At 33.7% G+C, this 22565-nt stretch overlaps 1 protein-coding gene across 4 annotated transcripts in view; it reads right to left on the bottom strand.

The window, feature by feature from the left end:
* The window catches only part of LOC142978036 (uncharacterized), a 57124-nt gene that overhangs the window by 24113 nt on the left and 10446 nt on the right, over positions 1–22565 (bottom strand). The window contains exon 2 of one of the 4 annotated variants that reach the window (XM_076122257.1): positions 16962–17058. The exons of 1 other annotated variant lie outside the window; for it this stretch is intronic. In XM_076122257.1, coding sequence (XP_075978372.1) covers positions 16962–17058 — 97 coding nt within the window. Of the gene's footprint in view, positions 1–10491; positions 10894–16961; positions 17059–22283; positions 22496–22565 lie in introns of those variants that run through there. 2 more of the 4 variants (XM_076122258.1, XM_076122260.1) reach the window with 2 other exon arrangements.

Below are 22565 nucleotides of genomic sequence, written 5' to 3'. Positions count from 1 at the left end.
TTGACTAAATTGATATGTGCCTTACATTTTTCAGTTGTATGGTAGCTAAGATTAGAATAATGATAGCAAATTGATTTATTATTGATGTAGAAAATTCTACGCGGGACGTTACGAGATGAGGACGGGGTCAGGTCGTGTGAATGTTGACCTAAATTGGGTTTATAAACTGACAGTAAACACCATAAACCGTATTCATGGTGAAATGGACATGTCACGTTTTTTACGCATTACTGTGATGCGTTCTAAATACCCTGTTCTTCGTCTAGCGTTGATAAATATTACGTCTAAAAGTTACTTTATGTTGCCAAAAAATATAACGGTAAAAAAACTAACCTTAAACCACTTTTTATGTGTTCAAATACATTTTACTTTTAATTTAAAAGAGAAAACGGCAAGAGCGAAACTTGAAATCTTAAGTCAACAGTTCATTGGTGTTTAATTGCCTAACTTTACCACCTCGCTAAGTGGAAATTTTATTTTTTTCTCGCCGTTGATAAGGCTAACGACAGAAAATATAATAATCCGATAAAGGTGTGCCACACAATGGCCTTTTGAGCCATTGTAGTTCCCCCGTTGCCCTTCTTTCCTCGCCGTGAAAGGTTACCAAGGAGCAATTAATGGGAGTTAAAAGCCTTTGATAATGCACTCGTCAAACGAAATGACATTCATTTAAAAAGGTTTAAGAGAGATGAGAAGCCCAAATTCAATATACTGATTTTATATAAGGTGTTTACGACGGTCATTTAATTTAAATTCGTACAATCTTATGTCTAGGATGCTTGTATATCTAAAGTTTGTACTGAACGATATTTATTAGGGGCGATCTATTTTAACTTTGAAGAGCTAATTACTGGGAACACAACAAAATCCGGATTTAGTACTTCACTATTGGCTTCAGTGAAGTAATTTTAATAGATATAATATATAGTATTACCATATTCAGGACATACTCATAAAAAATACTATATATTTACTAAAAGTTTCCTGTTGGTAAATCCCTTAGGTATCCTGGTTTGGAAATCAAGTAAACACGTGTTACTCATTAGTTTGTCCTGATTCGTCAGTAATAAATGAAACACACCTTGCGTTCTTGCACAAAAAAATGGTAAAAACAGTTTGCAACATTCGTACTATTGCCGTTATTAATACCCCTATGTAAGTATGGTATTCTAGTTACCGGTAAATATTACGGAATACGAAAATTACTGTAAATACGACATAGCAGAATTGCGTCTTAGAAATTCAATACCTACTAAGAAATCGTAAGGTGTCAAAGTGTGGTGAGACATAATAGAGGAATCGATTTGTTGAGTTCGTTAATTGAAGACGTGGCCTCTAAATCGGTGGCAGGTTGTAAAGAATGGGCGAATCGGTCCCACCCACAATGGTGCTGAGTTTGGATTATATATCATTTGAATATTACATTAGCTTAATTGAGGGTTGAAACGAGTAAGCAGAAAGCAACGGTTAACTTAAAGAATGTATCCGTGTATCCTAATTTATGCAAATATGCTCATTTGTTTTGTTACATTTAGAGAAAATACTGATTAACATTTTAATGTGAATAAGCAAAAAAGGTCGCGTCGCTGTCTAGACTTTCAATATAAAGCTAAATATGTATCTTACCTACTCTAACGACATTTTTTACCGGAATATTATAAAACCTAGCCTAAATCTTATTTTCTCTCGATCTAGAACAGTCAATGAATTAGGCAATTAAAAGAAACAGTTAATTAATGACTCAATAGTCAATTTATCGGATGTTTCTTCACAAAGCAGATTTTTTGTCTGCACTCATTGTTCTTGTAACATCGATAAATAAAATGAAAGCTGATGGATCCTTGACTTAATTTTTCATTTATCGTTGTCAACGTCAAACGGTATGGAGCCTATTACAGTAATTTAGTGCAGTTAAGTAGACTAGGTCGTGGGTCAGACAGATGCATCGTCGAGCGCATGTTTCCTACGCACGCACGTACTAACTCGACCGTTCTTAATGCTTTTACATCGTCCAGATTTCTTTTACAATATCTTATACATCGCACACTTACTAATATTTAGTAACTCCTAAGCTAATTTAAACTCGCGATTTGAATACCATGCGAAACGATATTAAGATATTTATTTTTACGACACAAATAAGACGCAGGTTTCTTACAACATATTTTTAATAAAATAAAATATTCGCTGTAGGATTTGGCTCTACCGGGTTCTTGACAAATGAGTGACTAGGCACTGAAAGACGAGAGAAATGCAGGCGTGGCAATGAATATTCCTGTTGGAAGGAATAATGCAACTATTTGTGTAATTTGACTAAAAATGTTAATGTGAGTGATTTTATATTCGCTTCAAATCGTTTCTAAATGAGCACATTGTTTTTATTCATCTTACGGAACTCGCGCCCGATTCAGATGACGCGGTTCACCTTCACAATATCATGTCATTAAGGAACTCGATTTCGTGCAATATTAATAAAATGGCAGCTGACAAAGTTTGCATCCACTGACCGCGTGGTACTTGACTCTCAATTAATAGTCTTGATTCTAGACCACGTGGCATTGAAGCTAATCAAATTGTTATATAACAATCAAAATGCTCCATGAAGTATGATAAGAACGTTGCAAACAACCTCAGGCATTCTGCTTGTCCTCTAGTACAAACAATGTATTGTTTTATCTAATGAATGGAACAATTTTATCACATGTATCAACCTTCATAGAGCTATGTGTCTGATGAGCGGTCATTCGAGATTTTCCTGCATGATATTATCAATTGCTCATTGCTAATTATGCGAATGTAATTATGATGCTAACCTTAGGTGATAAGAAGACAGTGTAAGTAACTCATAGCATGGATAACGTTTCATAAAAATGTCGTGGGAATAAATAAGAAAGAAGGATAATTTTAATGTTGCAAGAAAATAAAACTCTAGAAAAGCTGGTCCTTATAGCATAATTATGTAATATGTTTAGGTTTAGATACTTATAATTATAATAATATATGTAATTACTGTATCTACATACAGTGTTAAACACTAGTCTGGTGCAATTATTATGTAAAGTAGTATTTAAATAATTAACAAAGAATTCCAAGCGTGAAAATATTGTTCTATAAAAAGCGCTGTAAAATATAAAGTAAATGAATTCCTTATAATCGTCAGTCGAATAAAACACAACTTTGATATTTTCTTTAAACACATCGATCGCCTTGAAAATTTACTTCCTGAAACGTGGTTGTAGTAAAACTCGTTTTACAATTTATGGTCTTTTGAAATAATTAAATCGTACCTTACAAGTGTACGTGACGTCATCGGAAGCCGGTCCGACCAGTTTTTGTACACCATGCAGAGATTAACATATTGTTTTTTTTTATTTGAATCTGATAAGTTTTAAAAAGTCAAATCAAACATGCAGTTTGTGTTCGGTCGAAGACTTAGCGACCTTAGCGTATCGAATGAATCTTTCTTGGTGACGATTTCGAACGAACCGATCGTCTGTGACCGATTGCACTTGATCAGAAATAATAACAGTGACGACACTCATTTAAGCATTCAAAGCGATAATTATAACGAACTATTGAAGCGCAACCCTGTGCTTGTAAAAATCATGTAATTAAAACTGACACGAAAGGTTACTTTGCTTGCATTGTGTTGGCTTTGATAAATAAAGGTTTATTATTGTACGGAGTACATCAGTCAAGTTCGACTCATGGCTTCACATAATCATTTATTTCTTAAGATTCTGTTATTTTTAGTATAAAAAAACAACTGGCAACAAGCTCCATGGAGGTATATAAAGTTCAAAGCCTTTTTAAATAAAACTATACAAAATTAGAGGCGTTCAAATATTATAAAGCATATCATAATCTAAGTAAATACTTGTTAGGTATCCTCATTACGATTGCTTTGACATAATTGTAAATAATGGCGACACTAAAGTAATAAAGATAACGATTGAGATCAGAATCAAGGCCCAGTGAAACCGTTTGATAATAATCTTGGATTTTCTAATCCATGTTTTAATAGTAATTATGGAAATTTTCAGCTTGTGGGGTCTTATATTTGTGTTAGTAGACACAACATAGTTCCGTCACGTTGAAAGTTCTTAGGTGACTACAGTATTTTGTATTATAAATACGAAAGTAACTTTGCCCGAAATCTGAATAGATGAAATCGAGTTACTCTGATTGATTATACCTCAGGTTTTCCTGAGAAAATTAAGCATATATCCTTGTTTTCAAGATTTCATGAGGGCTGAGGCGCAACCATTAGTTGTGTAAAATAAATGTCCGGCAAAAAAATAAGTCGTAAACAACATCTAGTATTTCTATAAAACGTGCTGTTTCCCACGCACCGGTATGAATATTACATGATGCGGATATTATTCCTACAGGATCTTATTCCATGAGTTTCCTTTTACGTCAGATTGACAGCAACTATGTGTTGTCTTGTTTCTATCTTCCAAGAACATATTGTTTTTTAAAACTATTTCCTAAAACTAAACAGGTAAATGACATTTTATTGGAGTAACTAAAACCTTTCTTCGTCAATATTTATTTCGTTTAAATGTTGATTATAACTAAAATCATCAATCAAACGAAATATACGATTCATTGTACCGAATTGAAATTTTACGGGAAAGTGTTTCCCAAAACGAATCATGATGATACTTTTGTAACTGCCATAAATTGTTGTTAACTTTTACATTAAAATGTTTGTTTTTCAATTTCTCAAAGATGGAAGACGACTGGTTGAGGTAAATGTGGTAATTTACTACGGAATTTCATCGATTATGTATGGAGTATAAACCGCAGAACAAAATAAAAGAGAATTTGTTGGGAACAACAGAATATTAGTAAACTACCAATTTCCTGCTCCCTAAATATTCGTATAAGACGTTAGGAACTGAGACTTGGCACCAAGATCATAGAGTTATTGAAAATTATGAATTTGTTCAGCCAACAGTTCCATAATCGTAACTTTTGTACGTTTTAGTATAACTAAACTAAATCAAATGGAATGAGTTATTGGAGATTTTCGAGCTATCTTTATTGAAAATGCATCTTGACACAAATTAAAACCAACTGCATGTCTTGAAGTGTTTGCCGAACTAATAGCGTTTTAGTAGGTAGGACAAGCCACCGGTGATGTCACTCAATCGGATAAGATAGTCAATGTCACACTGCAATAGGTAAATAGCAAGTGAAGCGACGTACTCGATAAAGCCTTGGCTTTTGGTTAGTAGACACAGGCTTATATGTGTGTGGTTTTATTTATGTGACAGTAAATAACAGTGGTATTTAAACCCGTTGTATTTCAACTGCAGTGTAACATTTTCCTCATATTTTGCGGGGAAGTTAGATTGTTTTTTTCAAAAGACGGTTCGTTATCTGAACATAATATTATGATCTAGAAGGAAAATACGTTACCTAGATAATTAATTCCATATCAAACAGAGACCTAGTCCTTATCATTATCTTTGTGAAGGAACAATAAGATCAAACATGACGAAAGACGGGTATTCAAATTATCTCTGAGATATTTGTCTTGAATTTGCAAAACAGGTTTGTAAATAGTGGAATTTTATTTCGTTTATAATTACCTAGTTGAGATTGTTACACTGCAGATAATTAAAAGACAACATTTTTAGATGCTGTCTGATGGTGGTGAGAAAAATGACTGTGGTAAATGGCTTTGAACGGCTTTACAAGATTTTTAGGAAAATAGAGATTAATAAAGAATCAAAAATCTACCTTGAAGACACAGTCAGGATGAAAGGCAATTTCGTTACGATGTTGAAATGAAGAAAATAACCTTACATAAATTGTGGAAACTGCGATCTTCGAAAGAAAATGTCATTGAATAAGACGTCCTTATATCACCTAATTTCGTAAACATAACCGATGCGTAATTGAGGGTAAGATATTTTGAATTCAGGACTGTTAGGTGCGTTGTCACGAATGTTTGGAAAGTTTGGCAAGATATCAAAATAACAGAAATGGAAGCGGCCACTTGCCACATATTGCCTTCTGTTGTTGAAACACCTACGTAGTTCCGCTACTTATTAAGCTAAGTAAAAACAAAAAGGTCGCTGTAAGGTAATTACTGATTAGTAGGTTATTGGCGCCTTGAATGATTTCAATAACCTTCCGTTTTTTGTCAAAGTCGCGGTGTGTTATTGTGGTGGTGTTAAATGTATTCTACGATTATCGGATATGCAACTGACATTACTACAAAATATTTCGTAAATTACAGCGCAATTAAAAGTGATAAGAACCTCGGTACAGTTTGCAAGGCCCTTCAATTGCAATCAGGACAATGATGCAATGTAACAAATTATGAAAACAATAATCTTTTATTTGTTGATGCCAGCATTTTTATTAAAATTATAACGGTTTGGTGATTATTTTAACTTAGAAATTAATATAATCAAATGTTAGACACCACCTTTAAGTTATGATAAAAGGAAGAATACATAAAAATACTTTTAAAAACTTGTACATAAAAATCACCCAGACTCGGTAGGTAGAGAAAATCAAAGTATAAAAACAAACAAAAAAGTTGTTTATGTTTTAGCTAGTCTTGTAATGGACACGTAACATTGTTTAAAACATGTTGAATAATCTAACAAGAAACTAACAAAGATAATTGATTCTGAGCACGTCCAGGCTGCTGGCATTGTACAATTTTATGCCTAACATGCTTGAATGTTACCGCATCCAGTAAACAAAGCTGAGCCTCCTTCGACATGGAGATTAGCCGAGGAAAATAATTGCCTTACGCATTACGTGAACGACCCACTTTCCGGAAAGTCTGCACCTAGAGTTGATAAATTGACCACCATCGATACATTAACTATCATTTACAGCGTATGATTTATAGAGCGGCATGTACCACAGGTTGTTGCTGGTGTGCAATATTAATGTGGCTTAGAATGATAGTAACCTAGTTTTTATTTATAAGAGCATATCTACAGATAACATTATTTTTCAATTGGTGTCTTGAATTAACTGCTAATGTAACACAGACCGTTAATAAAGCATTGATTTCAAATATGGCTGTTTAACTAAAAATATTGATATTGAATTATATCATATACATATTATTATTTATGAGTGGGTAAACATATGTTTCATAAATATTTGTATGCAATTAACTCACTCTCATTATTATTGGTATATTATTATTTAAGTGGAAGGAATAGGGACCCTACTGTTGTGACCTGAAGGACACCTATTGGATGGTTTATTGTTTCATTTTAGCTGTACAAGCATATTTAATACAATGTATAATAAACGGACGGTTGATGTTGTGAGGCACCTGATCAAACGAAAAACTATTTGTTCGGATTCCTAACAAACAAAACCTTTCCGCTTCGTAATACAGCTATGATTTCATCGTCTTTATAAACATCTTAACTTGGCCGTATGCAGGAAAAACGCTATAAATGTACAAAACGACGATAACACAAGTATAATGCATTATTACAAAACGTCCTATCAATATGTCATGTGTAGCGAGACAACTACCTGTGACAACGACCTGTACTTGATGTTACTATTTGTGTATTATAGGGAAAAAGACTCCATTGATTTATGCAAACAATGTTTCGATGTGCATTTTCACATAGTCCGAAGATGAATAATTGCAATTTTCTCACGTTATTTATAAATAAGTGGGCCGTGGGCCGTGTGTGAGACGTCATACTGTAATTGTTAGGTACAATCATAACGGTAATCAAAAGATAATTAGGTCTCGTATAAAGACATAGAACAATAAACGTATTCTTCTTTTAGGTTAATTAATTCATAAAGACTTCTATAGCTATATAAGCAACGTATTTCAAAAGTGTATCGAGAATATTCTAGTGATGGTATAAATTAAAAATATTATGATTTTGAGTTTTATTAACGCTGCAGAGAAACGGCATGTTGAAGTTGTAAACTTGATTTTAACATTTTAATTATTTCCTTTTATATGTTTCTATAAATAAATATGTTTACAAGAAACTTGTATCTAGACTTGGCTCTTGAATATATTAAAAGTGGTATTCAACAACATTGTTAATAAAATTAATAGAGCTGGTTTAAGATTTTTAGTTGCATATCAAAGCAGCATCAATTCTTTTGTTATTTTACCTCTTCTCAATATATACGATTTCTAAAGTTACTTTATACTTTAGGCCGTCAACTTTTATTTAATTAACAGAAAATATCAAGCTTGTAATTATAACCTGTGTACTTTGTCCAAGAATGTTGTACTGCATGTCCTCAGTCGACATTTTTAGTTATTTTAAACCAGTATAAAGTAACTGGTCGAAGGTTTACCACAGAGCTACTGATTTTTAAATTAATCTTGTTTATGAGAACTAACCGAGACGGCCGTGTTAAAATTTGAAGGTTAAGTGGTGTTCTTTTTATAACGGCAACCGTTATAAGTTATAACTAAATGTGTTAGAGGCATGCGAGTCGATTTAAAGGTAATATAAATGCTGTAAAGAACTTTACGTATAGAACATAATACAATACATGACTCGTGTATGAAATGATTGTTTCTTGTAATATAAATATGAATGCTTCTTAATTCACCTGTGGATTAATTTTATCGGTAACTGTAGTTACCAGACATGTATATAACAATAGAAAAACATCACTATTGTCAAACATGTCTGGTTGGTAAATAATGATGTGCAATGTACACCCTAACCAATATCAAGACGAATTATTCTGAAATGAGGCAGTAACTCAACATTCCTAAATCCACAAATATTTTAATTTATAAAAGTGTTAGAGCTGTGCGAACAGACAAAAAATCATAAATCGTGACAGCCATATTTCGTTCTCGATTCCGATGGCTGCCCAAGCGAAACCGCGGAGGAAGCCAGTATACAATGATTACTAAAAAATAATCTTGACCTTACTTTCGTGATACAAACTAAGTTACATTAACATATTACATTTCTATGGCAACGAAACACCCAACATATTAATTCAAAGTATATCCGACGCTGCGATATTTATTTCAAATATAACATAAATATAATTAAATTACCTTCTAATTAGATTTACGTGCGGGGTAATCCCACGCATAATGACTTACATAAATTAGAAGATCGGCTCGTTCTACTCGATTGCACAGATATTTTTTAAGTACCTAGTCAATAGCTATTGTGCGGGATAACTTTAGACAATCAAGGTTAAAGAGAGGCTAGATAACAACGACTGACATGAATCGAGAATTGGATTTCGCAAGCACACAAAGAATTGGGCTGACATTAAACTATGTCTCAAAAGGAGGTTCATTACTGAATCAGTACCAATACCATGCCTTATCCTGTCTCATTGTTCGCATTGCGAAACTAGCAAAATGTCGGTGGGAAAATAGAATATTGTAATTCATATTAGATTACCGTTCGCATGGTAAGAGTGTCAAGGTGTCACAAGATGCATCGGATAACAGCGGGAAAAACGTATATTGAATAAATCAGCTTGATACAACATATTATACGTCGTATGTAGAAGTGCACCATAACCAGTACTTTGGAGACATTCATGACGTAGGCAACCTTGAGTTTACATTCTCTCAGCCAAATCCTTCCGAAGCAAAACCCGGATATTAATCGTATAGTCGGAGCTTATTTAAATGATTGTGATAGCGATCGATCGTGACGTGGTCTTGGATTTCGGCTTGTGAAATGTGTGACCCTAGACGGTGTCGGCTCTCGCAACAACTTCTGGTACTGACTAGACTGACACACCTTAGTTCCGACTCTACCTTTCGACATTCGGGTACAAGGAGTGTGTTGCTGGTACATACGTAGCAACACATTGTTATTGTTTCGCTGGTCGAGTGTCTACTGTGTGCTGTGTAGTGATGCCCTCATCATTATTGCCTTGGCAGCCTCACTTGTTTACATTCTTCGATAACACTCATATTGGAAATGTTTGATGCAAATTGATCTGTTTTTCATGTTTCATTTATTAGACAGCATTAACCTCCAGCTAATGTGTTGTATCTATGCGGGCCTGGAGTATCCAATAACTCATAGTTAATAGAATTATACAATCATACAGGTTTGTTGTTATTATGTTTATTAGATTAGCGAGTTGCTTGAGTGGCAAGTAGAGATGTATGTATGTCTCTATGTAGAGATGTATTACTAAAACTTTCTTGTTATCTGAAAGTTAGTTGCAGTTGTATGACTCTTTGCAACTTTATATTTTGATAGAGCTGTATACAATAACATACAAAGAGTCCAAACAGTTTCACGTCCACTATGAATGTTGGCACCTATTAATTGTGTCAATTTTCTTATTCAATCAATTCGTTTGTCTCTGAAATGAACATCATCTGATCGTCGTTTGCGTTTCGATTTCACTTTATAATATCAAACACGTTTTGTTAACTTTTTGCTGTTGTAGCCGCAGTTTAGAAAGGAATAGGGTGGGCCTGACGACGGCAGGCAGTTAGAAAGTGGTCTGAGGATGGCTCACCTGCTCCGCATGAGTTCTTCCAGAAGTCGCAAAACTTGCTGCACGCACACATCTCGACCGTACGTCACTTCGCACTAGTGCCAATGTATTTTTAAACTTCACTTGTACAGTTTCGCAATCCTTCAGCCGGTGCGCATTCACACGATCGCGTTAATGTCGACAGCTGAGAAAAACTTTATTCATGTTATAGTAAACAGTGGCGGAGTAAACATGTCAGTATAACGGCTCAGATCGGTGTCGGCTCTGTACCGTTGGAGCGTAGAAAGCGAGCGCGTGTCCACAGGCTCCGGGGAGCAGTCGTCATCGTACGCGAGTTCGCGCGGTACGTGAGCACTGACGCGTGGAGCGGCGTGGCGGCGCGGACGTGCGGCCAGAGCGGGCGCCTTTGTCACACTGCTCCACGCGGCTCCACGCCGCTCGCTGCCGCCGACCGAAGCCCCGCCGCCATTCCGATATATTAAAACCGAGGAAATGCACAGATTTCGCGAGCAACGATGTGATTATTAGCACTGATTGAAGGAATCGCCGGTGGTTTTGGCGTCAGGCGCTGAAAACGCGGAATTGGAATGTGACAAGACGTGCTACGCGTTGACTCGTTTGCATTAAGAATTTCTGTATTTAATATGTTGATAAATAATAATGACTTTGGCACATACTTTACCCACGCCATAAGTTCGACGCAGGTAACACTTAGGAAGTCTAACTAAAAACAAATAATTTTTGATTTAGGATGAGATTATCAAATTACCATTAAATATTAAGATACGCTTGTTGTAAATAAGTAGTTAAATGTCCAATGAGTTACTAATATTCACCGAATATTGTCGTACAAAAGAGTTCAACGCTCCATGAATGTCTACTACTACGTGAGCCCGGAAGCGTGAACAAAATGCCTAATATATTATGTGCGTAGCGGTGTACTTACAAAGGTACAGGTAGTAGATATTATTTATCATATTTTAATATTCAATGTTTCGCCCTAATTATACAAAACAAATTACAAAGTAAATAGCAAATCAAAAAAACATTGTCATGAAAGATGCGTTTGTTATGCGTTTAAGATACAAAGTTACGAACAAGGAAAAGGCTACATTTTTTCACCGGGAGTTAAGACGGGTATCAGAGCGGTAAGACAGGTCCAAACTGCTAATGACTATACACAAAAAATATGTTTTCCTGCTTGAGAAAAAACTAAACTGCTTCATAGAGATAGAAAGAATAGAGCAAAGGTATTTCTGAAAAAAAACTTGCTGGTCTAGAGTTTCTATGGGGCTGTTCTCGGTCTGTCTACTCTTTATTGATCTTGTCAATTACTGGTTAATAAACAATAATTAATTCAATGTTTTCTATATAATAATGACAACACTTAACCATTACCAAAAGGTTAGTAGCAGGAATGCTCGTAATCACCGATACCTACTATTGTTTATTTACAAGATATTGCACAAGAAATAAAATTATTTATACAAAGTTTGTCTTAATGCCGTAGTTATTATTTACTGGACAACCTTCAAATTGTTTCATATTAACATCTCGACTGATGTATATTGAAGAAAAAGCAGGAAGGAATATATCAGACATCCATGTTTTGCCGTTTATATTTTTGCTCTTAAGAATATAATATTCTTTTGCGTTACAAATAAGAGACAGCACTAATGTATGTACTGCTACAAAGAATGAAACAATACGTGCAAATATTCAGTGGTGTTTGATATTTATGTAATCTCCAACTTTAAGTGTAAAAAAATAATTATTATGTTTTACATATCATTATGGCAATTATTTACTGTAGGCTCTATCATTATTAATTATGAATACTTAAAACACAGAGAAAAACAGTGATTCAAGCCTCGTCGTTGCAATCAAATTTATAGTTTTACGATATACGGACTCTATTAGTATTCCAATTTTACAGCGTAATACTACTATGACATCTTTTTTGATTGTTCAGAGCTCCACGTTCACAAGTCTCAAGATTACATGCTAGACTGTACCTACTACTGCGCAAAATAAGACTTAATATTCATAACTAAGTAAACAATAATCTTGTAATGGTTAATCTACCTTATCACTTTACATATCTATGTTAATTTACGTAATGTCTATGTTAAACGTATCGTGCAAGTAATTTCTCTATACTATAACTTTGCCTAGAATCTAGAATCGGTAATAGTCACTGCTCGCTAGTGTTTAAAGTCAAAAAGTTCAACATATTAATAAGGACATTGTGCTGGCCGAAAAGCGCCGTTCATTGCGCCATTGACGACTGAGATAAACACAGACAGGGTGACTGAACACATTTAAGAGGGGTCTACAAAATAACTCCGAGTCTCGTATGTTTTGTCCTAGCGCCGAGGGGAAGAATTCTTCTTGCGGAAATAGTCATTTAAAACAAATAGAATTCAATATTGACAATAGAAACAGTGTTAGAAATAAGCAGGAAGTCAAAACTAAGTGGTAAGTCGTGTCCTATCTATGAATTAAAGTACCACTTTATAAGCACATGTCTCTAACAGTCATTAATTGTGATATGGCAATTAAAATTATCGTGAATTCGAACTTCCGCTATATAATTACAGTATATTAGTAATCTGTGTAGAACATTTTGTTTGACTTATAGTTTATTAAATAATACGATTGATTTTTATATCCATAATTTATTTGCAAAAACATGTTTTGCAGGTTTTTCAAAACAGTTCAACTTTACGCTCGAACGATAATCGGCTAATTCGAATCGGACGATTACGACATTCGCAGAACAATATGAATTATAACAATATGTATTAGCTTGTGAATAAGTATTATGGGTGTAGTGAGACTTATTAACAAGTTAAAGAATATGCAAAATGTGCGGGCCTACGTAGTGTATTGTAACGAACGTGAAGGCCGAGTCGCCTCTTATAGAAATCGGGAAGTGTTCTGTACAACGCAGAACATTTAACGACTACCTCATAACAGTCTGATTCAAATCTTGTAATAAACCTGTGATTTATAAATTGCACCTTTCAAAAAGAGAATAATTTCTAATATTATTTAGAAGTAAGCGAGTTACGAAATTCTCTACTTTCTTTTTACAAAACAGTTACATTATCCTAAATTACCCTTTTCGGAGAATAGTCGGGAAATTACGAGAAATCAATATAAGAAATATTAGAAAGGATTTGATAGCTTAAAACTCTTTTGTTGGAAAAAAATATTAATATAATATAAAACAAATACTCAGGGTATACCAATGAATTACAAATGTCTTAAAGCATTTCATATTTCAACCGATGTCGTATTTCTAAATACTAATACAACGGCTCTACCCTTAGTTATTTATAGTAAGAGAATAGCAATTAAAACTCAATAAAGGAAAACGCATGACTGTCATTTGTTCAACATTGATTAGATACCTGTTTTATTAATGACTCGGTTTTATACACATGTGCACAAGAACTCACCTGACAAAGGTTTATACGAAAAAGGAAAATTACTACGTAAATAAATGAAAAGAAAAATATTTTGTTTTTTCCACCCGCATAGAACTTAAAATGTTTTTCCTTCCGAATTCTTAGATTTTTCCGGAACTTGTTGCTTTCCTGATATGTGGTAAAGCTTTTAAAGGTGTTGCTAATTTATTACTTTTGACTGTGTGCATTATTTTGCGTCACACAATTCTATGCAACTAAGTATGATAACATTTTAAGTTAATCACATAGATTATGCACCAACGAATTTATTTTAAGATTTGAGTCAGGCAAACCAATATAATTCAATAGCATAATTTGAAATAACAAAAAGTATCCATTTAAAATAATGCATAAATGGAAGACATTGTATACCTTAACACGTAGGTCAATACGTTATCGCATTCAGAAAAAGAATAAGTACTTCCCACAGGCCTTATACAGTCTTATCACTACAACCGGGGTTGTCTCCGGCTTTCCACATATCAGTGCAATCGTAGTAGAAAACATCAAGTAATAAAGTGACGACAATGAACTTCTGTATCAGCGGGTTATCGACGCGCCGCAGTGGTCGCCGAGCTCTTGAAATTTCTTCGCTAACATTCCACACAGACGTTTTGTAACTCGTGGCATTACTTTATAGATGTATTGCAATCTTGCTGAATCTGCATTCAAATTTGCAACAGAATACGAAACATATCTTAGTAATTACTCAAAAAAAACATTTTGGATTTCGTTGCAGTTTGTTTTGTGCGGTTTATTTAACAGATTCTATTGTCTCGTACAATTTACGTTTCATAAAATATTATAACTTGTACGTGTGAAATTAACTTTTTCTACTAAAATAACATATCCGTAATTAGATATGTTTGTAAGAAAATATTATTAATCGCTTACGGAAGAAGAGAATACAAGCATACATTGTCTCTCATGAGAAACTTGCCTTACCAATCAGCTGATAAGATTAAGTATGTCGGAAAATTTACTATCAACTTAGTTCACAGTATTATATAAACGTTTGAAACTATTATAATATCATAGAACTTATAGGATAAACGATAAGTAAGGAGCTGCATAACATTTACTGGATTACCATCTTTCATGGTTAGTTATTTCAAAAAGAATGCTCCTTAGAGAACTATTAAAATAATCTTATAGAGCGTCACAGGTAGTTTAAAAAATACTAACCTAGCCCAGTGACAATGACCACTAGTTAAAGACTTTTGGACTGCATCCAAAGCACGTTGTATTTCAAAAGAATCATGGCTACTAAGTCCACTCTGTACTAGCAGAGTAGATAGATAAACAACCCTGAAAGTTTTGTATAAGTCCTCAAATACAATTACATATTCTAGCATCCGTAGGTCAAATTCATAGAGAATTTGTGCACCAAACGCCGTCATCACAAAACAATATGATTTATTTAACTAATGATCATCTAATCATCCCGAGGGCGCTCTACCAAATTATAGACATAATTATAAGTGTGAATAAAATGTTTCTCAGTCTCGGCACTGGTAAACGAACGCTGTAACCCTGTCCTTCAGTCAAAATAAAGCCAACGCCGGAATAATTTCTGCCGGTAGCAACAAACAATTACCAGCAAGGCTGCCTGTTCGTTAATTCATATTATTATTTACGAATACCTAGTTGCATTATTCATAACATAGAGCACAATCAGGTCATCAATGATGACATCACAGATAATTGTCTGTTCGTTGCGTTGCATGTAAATATTATGTGGAAAATTAATTGCTAGTGGTAAAGAAAATCTACAACTGCTACTCACCGGTCCTATCAAAATAGCCGGCGAAGAAAATTCTTTTCAATTTTTATGAATGCTTTCCCATCTAAAATTTAACCGCCTCAATTTTACTTCGCTTCGCATTCGCTACCGGCAACGGCTTCTCTTGGATTCGGGTCCCACTTGGGAAATACAACAACCTGGCCTACCGCCTATAAATATCTGTTTCCAGTTCCCATAAACGCTACTGGTGAAAGGTCGAGTGACATTTTTTCGGTTGGCCGCTTGAATTTTAATTCACGTACTAAATATATTCGCCGAATCAGAGTGACCTTTATCTCCAAAAATACTTCAGGTAATTAACTGAACTTAGTTTTACTTACTTAAAAAAATATTATACCTACGTTCGTATTTATTTTTAAACCTTAATAAGACTGGGTTTGCTTGTGACTTAGGTCTGACTGGTTTACATACCATTTTTTACCGAACATATATTTTTGGGTATTTCTGTGGCATTTTATCCTTGTGTGATGTATAAATTTATTTTTGCTATATCGATTTTCAAACAAAGAGTTTGGACAAGACGAGTTTTACTTCCGCGAATTGGATAAAATATAGCATAACATTATAATCAGACTTTATTCAATGTTTACATAGAAATATCGAATACGATTAAAATTGATTAAAAGTTAAATACATATAAGCTGACCTCATCATTCATTATTCATCTATAAAATTAGGAGGGACTTATTTGAAAATATAAATCGTAAACAAAGAAAAAAGGTGATGAGTAAGATTAGATCGTCCTCAATGTCAAAAGAAGAGACATTATTTGTACGAAAAGTTGTTTATTTCGAACAAGTTTCTCTATTTAGGTGAATTCAGTGCAATCCCCCGTTAGTCAAAGATTTATAAGGTAAGTAACAATTTATGGGTGATCATATTTCATGAAAATATTAAAGATGAACTTCCAGATGCGAATTACGATTGTCAAACGAGTTCAAGATATGTAATGACTTTAAAAACCCTAATATTAATTGGGTTGGCAATAAAATCCCGAAAATAAGGATAGATGTAGGTTCATTTATAGTTAATTATTGTCTACATAGTTACTTTTATTTCCCTTCTAGGTTAATTATCATAAAAAAATCTATCGCGCGTAATGGTATTTATTACATCTCATTCATTGTGAATAATCTTTGAAATTAATTGTAGTACTCTAACGGCATTTTTTGTTCTATTTTATTTATGCGATGTAATAATTATTATGTACATACCTAATTGGCAGACGTGGAAGTGCGGTGTGGCTACCATTGAATCCACTGGACTCGTCATTTCTCTCTGAGAATTGCTTCTCCAAGCTTCGTCACTTACCTGAAACAAAACATTTGAAATGAAGTTAAAAATATGTAATTAATGTCTTAACTATTATTATAAATGTTACTTAAGGTCGTTTCACGATTCACTGCACATCAAAGGACAGTGGATTATAAATTTAAAAAATGCACCATGCTTATTTGTTTGGAAAATAGATTTTTTTTAATTATTAACTCGGAAATTATCAGAATATTATTTACTATGCAGTTGTAATGACAATCAAATAATTTTATTCTACGACTACACATCTATAGGTACTTTAGAATACTGTCATAAAAACAGCATCATCAATAATCATCATCCTGTTATTAAAAGCCGCAAATATTCGCCCACTTATGAAGAGTTCCAACTAGTTCGAGACTTTTTTTACTCCAGTAGTAAGACTTAAAATAGACTTGCAGCTATTAAAATAGAAATGGCGATGTATTTCTGTCGTATTTACTACGAATCACTTTCAATCGTTCCAATGTCACGGCCTTTCAAAACAAAGTGACTTTTCCATTTACTTTATTTTTTTTCACCTTTAAAAAATATTCCAGCCAAAGACTATTAAAATTGGCGGGAAAAAAATTACTATCAATGACTAAAAAGATAGACCAGTGTTTTGCACCAGATATTAAATTTATTATTTTATGTTTAATTTTACTAACATAAATAAATATCGTAACTTATATCTAACCCATATCTCAGTAATTATTTATTCAGAATAGATAAAGTTATGTAACCATAGACAATGTTGTAATTACGCAAGACACCGTAAACGCTAAGCTACCTCTTGTACGCAAATAGCCTAGCTATCAGGCTGAATAGATAATACCGTCGTTTAATTGTTATACTTAAGTGCGACTAGGAGTGTGAACACCGATTACAATTGCTTGTACGCAAACAACAAAGAGATCATGCCTTTCAAGATATAATTGACACATTATTACGCAAGGCCTATTGTTTTCAAAATATAGTTGTAACTAGTAAAATATTTACTCAAATACGTCCTTCTTCAAACTTTGACATAAGTCTCAAAGCCCTCTTAATAAGGGAAAAATGTTGTATCATTCATCATAGCATATTTTCATTTATAAGTTATATTTTTATTGTATTTAATATTAACAACAGTTTTTTTATTTACTGCTATAGGCCATTGACATATGAAGAAGAAAAATACTAAAAAGAAAACAACAATGGAACGTTCCATTTTCAAATATCCTAAAGCGGTAAAATGACTGATTGTGTTATTCTAGAAAATATTTTAAACTTTGTTACTGAGGTTCATTGGGTTTGAATGTTATGATGCAAATATTACTTTAAAATAAGATAAAAGAGTTGAATTCGTGTGATCTACATAATTTAAATTGACGTAATTTGTATGTATCATCGCTAAATTTATGTAAAGATCATGTTAAACGTAGAGTCATTTTAACATAATAATGATATTCAATTAATTAGTAAATCAACTGAGCAATTTCAGTTTTTTCCATTTCTTCTCATCAACAGGTTTTTTTCTACCTCTGTACGTATCTAGTCATAATTTATTAAAATAACATTTGAATTTCGGAGCGATAACCTCTCGCGTCACACGTCAAAGTTCCCAAATCAGCTGGAACCTTGCATGACGTTTGTAAATAACTGTTTCAGGGTATTTTTGGCGGCGACCAGTTGAGCCGAAGCTCAATATTTCATAGAGGAAAACAGTGAACAAAAAACACTACACACACGAGAAAACTAAAAAACCACCCACTATTCTTGCGTAGTTTCTAACTAACAGAGAAGATGGTAAACAGGGAGTGTTTGTTTATTTATAAAATCATGTAAGAGCGATGCGTTCGACTGCCCGACTGCAAGAGAACCTTGACTCACTCTCTAAATAGATAATTGAACCCATAAACTTATATAGGAGGGTATCTGCTTGATATTAATGTCAAATTTGATAACACCGGTATGTAAGAACATGTGGCACGTAAATATACACGAGGAGTGAATGGCGAATTAATTTTCTTACTCTTTCAGGTCAGGTTTTGAATGAAACTTTTAAATACTAAACAGAAAAATTGTTTAATTTATGAAAGTAGTTATTCTGAATGTTTTCTTCACGGCTTGTTTACAATGGTGTAATATCGTAGTTTGACATCGTGTTGTCTTCATAAAAGTAAATTGGCTATTTGTAATGTAGAGTAATGAGTGTAAATTGGAGCGTAGATGTCCAGCGGTGCGATGGGTCAACGATGTCAAATAAGTCGCATATTAGAACTCGATGCGATTAGCACAAGACCGTATAAAATTATGAATTGGCAAGAGCCAAGAAAAGTGTATTTGTCAACAGTGTCTTTAGACTATGACGATGCATCTTTTGATAATCCATAATATTTACGCGAAAGCTAAAGTTCCATTAAATTACTAAAAATACCTCAGAAGCAAGCAGGATTCTCAATTTCACTTTTTCGAAAACGTTTCATCTACATGTAAAAGGCAACTGTAGTTTAAAACAAAAATATCTACACATCGGTAACGTTTCAAAAGCAATTTGGCATCCGTATCTGATGTAAATATGTATTCTTTGTAACAGAATATCTTTTTGCACCGAAACTTTTAAAGAAATATTTTTTTCGGCCTATAAGAAAACAAACTAAAATTATACTTCTACTTTAAATATAATGTGAGAAAGAATTTGTAGAAAATGTCCCAATTCGATAAAAACTATAACTAATTTTTTTTTTACACTCAAGATATCCAAAATATTCCTCTAGACCATTAAATAAAAATTAAACTGCAGTTATGGAAACGAAGAAATTAATGATCGGAAACGCTTTAAACTTTGATATGCAGCCGTTTATCTTGTAATTGTAATTTGATACAAATGTACAGAGTAATTTATTTGTCTTGTTACACCGATAACCCGGTAAATGAGAATGAACTAAACAACTCACAATTCGTACTTTATCATTATCTATTAAACATGATATACAACATTAATTTCCAAGAAAAGAAAAACATAAAATTTACCAAGTATTCATTTTATATTATGAAGAACATAAATAATTTAAAACATTAATTGCTGTAAAGCAAAGCGCCTTAACTATTTACGACGACGTAAAATTAATGGTAGCATTTATAGGTAGTAAATACACGTAGCTTGTATCTTTTCACGTAGCGATGGCCAACTTACACAAGCGGTGGTTACTGGTTAGATTGAATTTCACTTCTCTTTGTTTGAGCAGACATTTTTCAATTAAAAGCCTGCGCTACTGTGAGGCCGTGATAGCTATTGCTTGACCCAGCATGGATGCCATCGCCGTCACAAAGGAATAAATTAAATCCCTCCTCTAGGGAACTGTCAACAGCTAATATTGATATAAAAAAACTAGGAATAACTTTGAATGCTGGTCATATCCTGTTTTTATCGTCTGCGGTCTGTATAAAACTCTTATTTGCATTTAAGCTTTGTTGAAAATTGTTTATAAATGATAGAGAAATTAAGTGACACATTGCAATGATTTGGCGCAAATATTTATTTTAAGTTTAAAACTAATTTCATTTTTTATTAGATTCCGCTTAATTTTATGCGATGTTGTCATCTGTTTAAATATTTATTTATAGTATGAATAATATGGTTGTCACCAAAACATGACTGTGATTCAGGCTTAACATACTTACAACGTAACTTAAGTGAGCTCTACGTATTCTCTTCTTACTTCTGAAATTTCCAATAAAAATGGTTTTTAGTTCAAGCAAGAACAGTCCCAGCAGTTTTTATGCATAATGTTTATAAACGATCATTTTCCCGGACCCCACTGAATCGATTTACCGATAAGCTTTCAAGTGACCACAAAAAAATCGTTTAGACGCCCTCTACTTTATATAAATTGTCATGTTACAGAAAACGTTCAGTATTTAAGTGCGAAGTAATATAAGAAATAAGAAAGAAACTCACATGTCAGGAAAAGGATTGATTGGAGTCAACCCTTCTTTCAACCGTTACTGTACAGCGTCGGGGGTAATGTACTGACCTGGATAGTTTTTACTCGGCTGCCAGTATACACTCGCGATACTAGATCGATAGAACGGCGCGTAAAAAATAATAGCTTTATTCCATTTACCGATAAAATTGAGGAAACTAAAAGACTTTTTATTACGAACAGATGGAAATGAAGATGGAGAAGAGGAAATGAAAGATACCTAACCCGAGTCGTTCGACAGTGTTTATGAGCAACTGACGTGGAAATCGTGATACTCTACTGATGTACTTCGCGATAGATACAATAATCGAATGCAATCACATTAGTCAGTAATGTAGATATCATTATTGAAGTATTCGTTTTGTTGATTAAGTCAGAATTATTCAAGTGTATTAGGTGACAGTAGACACTTGAGAGATAATGCGAGTAACTATAATAAACAAATAGCACGAGGAAGTCTCATTACTCGTATCCTAAGACAACAATAATAACTAGGTAAATTATAAAATAAATAAATAATTAACTTGATCGATGATTCCTCCGGTTAAACGTTCTTTATCATGTTTTTTTCAGACGTATGTACGTAAAGAAACGTGCCGAAATACTAAGAATTACAATAGATCTTTTTTGATGGACATATTACTGATGGCTACGGTAAGTTATCTTTGTTAAAATTTTAGAGCCCGTATCGCAATACATTTATATTTGCCACGTGAGACAATTAGTTACGAATTTATCATAAATTTAAATAAATAAAAAGCAATATTAACACCGCGGTTACTTGTTAAGGGATGTATCGGACCGTAGACAGAATAAAGTAACTGCACAGATGGCTGCGGATTTCACCGAACTTCCCAAGCAGGACCTTTTCTAAAATTATCCCAGCGTCCAATCGATATGGCCCCACTTCCCTGTGCCGTCTAGACAGACATATGCATACCTACGTACTGTTAATATTGTACTTTTCACGCAGCCTGCATACATTAAACTAGTAAGTAATCGTATCTCTTGAACCCATCACACTGTACGTACAAACAACACAATGTTTACAAACCCGTAGAATATTTTCTTACGCGATAACGTAACATAAGCCTAATTGTGTTCCAATTTTTGTTGATAAGAAAAACTCGTTCTAAATACAACCACCTTGGCACATTAGTGAAAGACGCTTCTATTTTCAAGTACACACACTTGCTTGATATGTATTTAATTTATACATAATGTGAACAGTACTTTTAAGTGTTTGTTTATTTACGAATTGCAGCTCCTTACCGTTAATTCGCCTGTCAGACAGTGTGTCCTCCTCATCCCACCAAGGTTGGTCTAAGATCCGACGAGTCGGCGGACGGTCGAAATTACCGTAGTATTGAAACTCCATTCTTCACACAATACTTAAGTTTGTATGTATAATTATTTTCACAATCGCACAGTGATATTATTTAATAAATATTTAATAATACACGAAGCACTGAAAGAATACACAAACACCACGCCACCTTTAACGCTTAAGCGATACTGATTTGTTATTAACTCTTCTCGACCAGACACAAATGA

Source organism: Anticarsia gemmatalis, chromosome 13 (genome assembly GCF_050436995.1).
Source record: "Anticarsia gemmatalis isolate Benzon Research Colony breed Stoneville strain chromosome 13, ilAntGemm2 primary, whole genome shotgun sequence".
In the NCBI taxonomy this organism is placed as follows: Eukaryota; Metazoa; Arthropoda; class Insecta; order Lepidoptera; family Erebidae; genus Anticarsia; species Anticarsia gemmatalis.
This window is presented reverse-complemented; position numbering and strand designations above follow the sequence as displayed.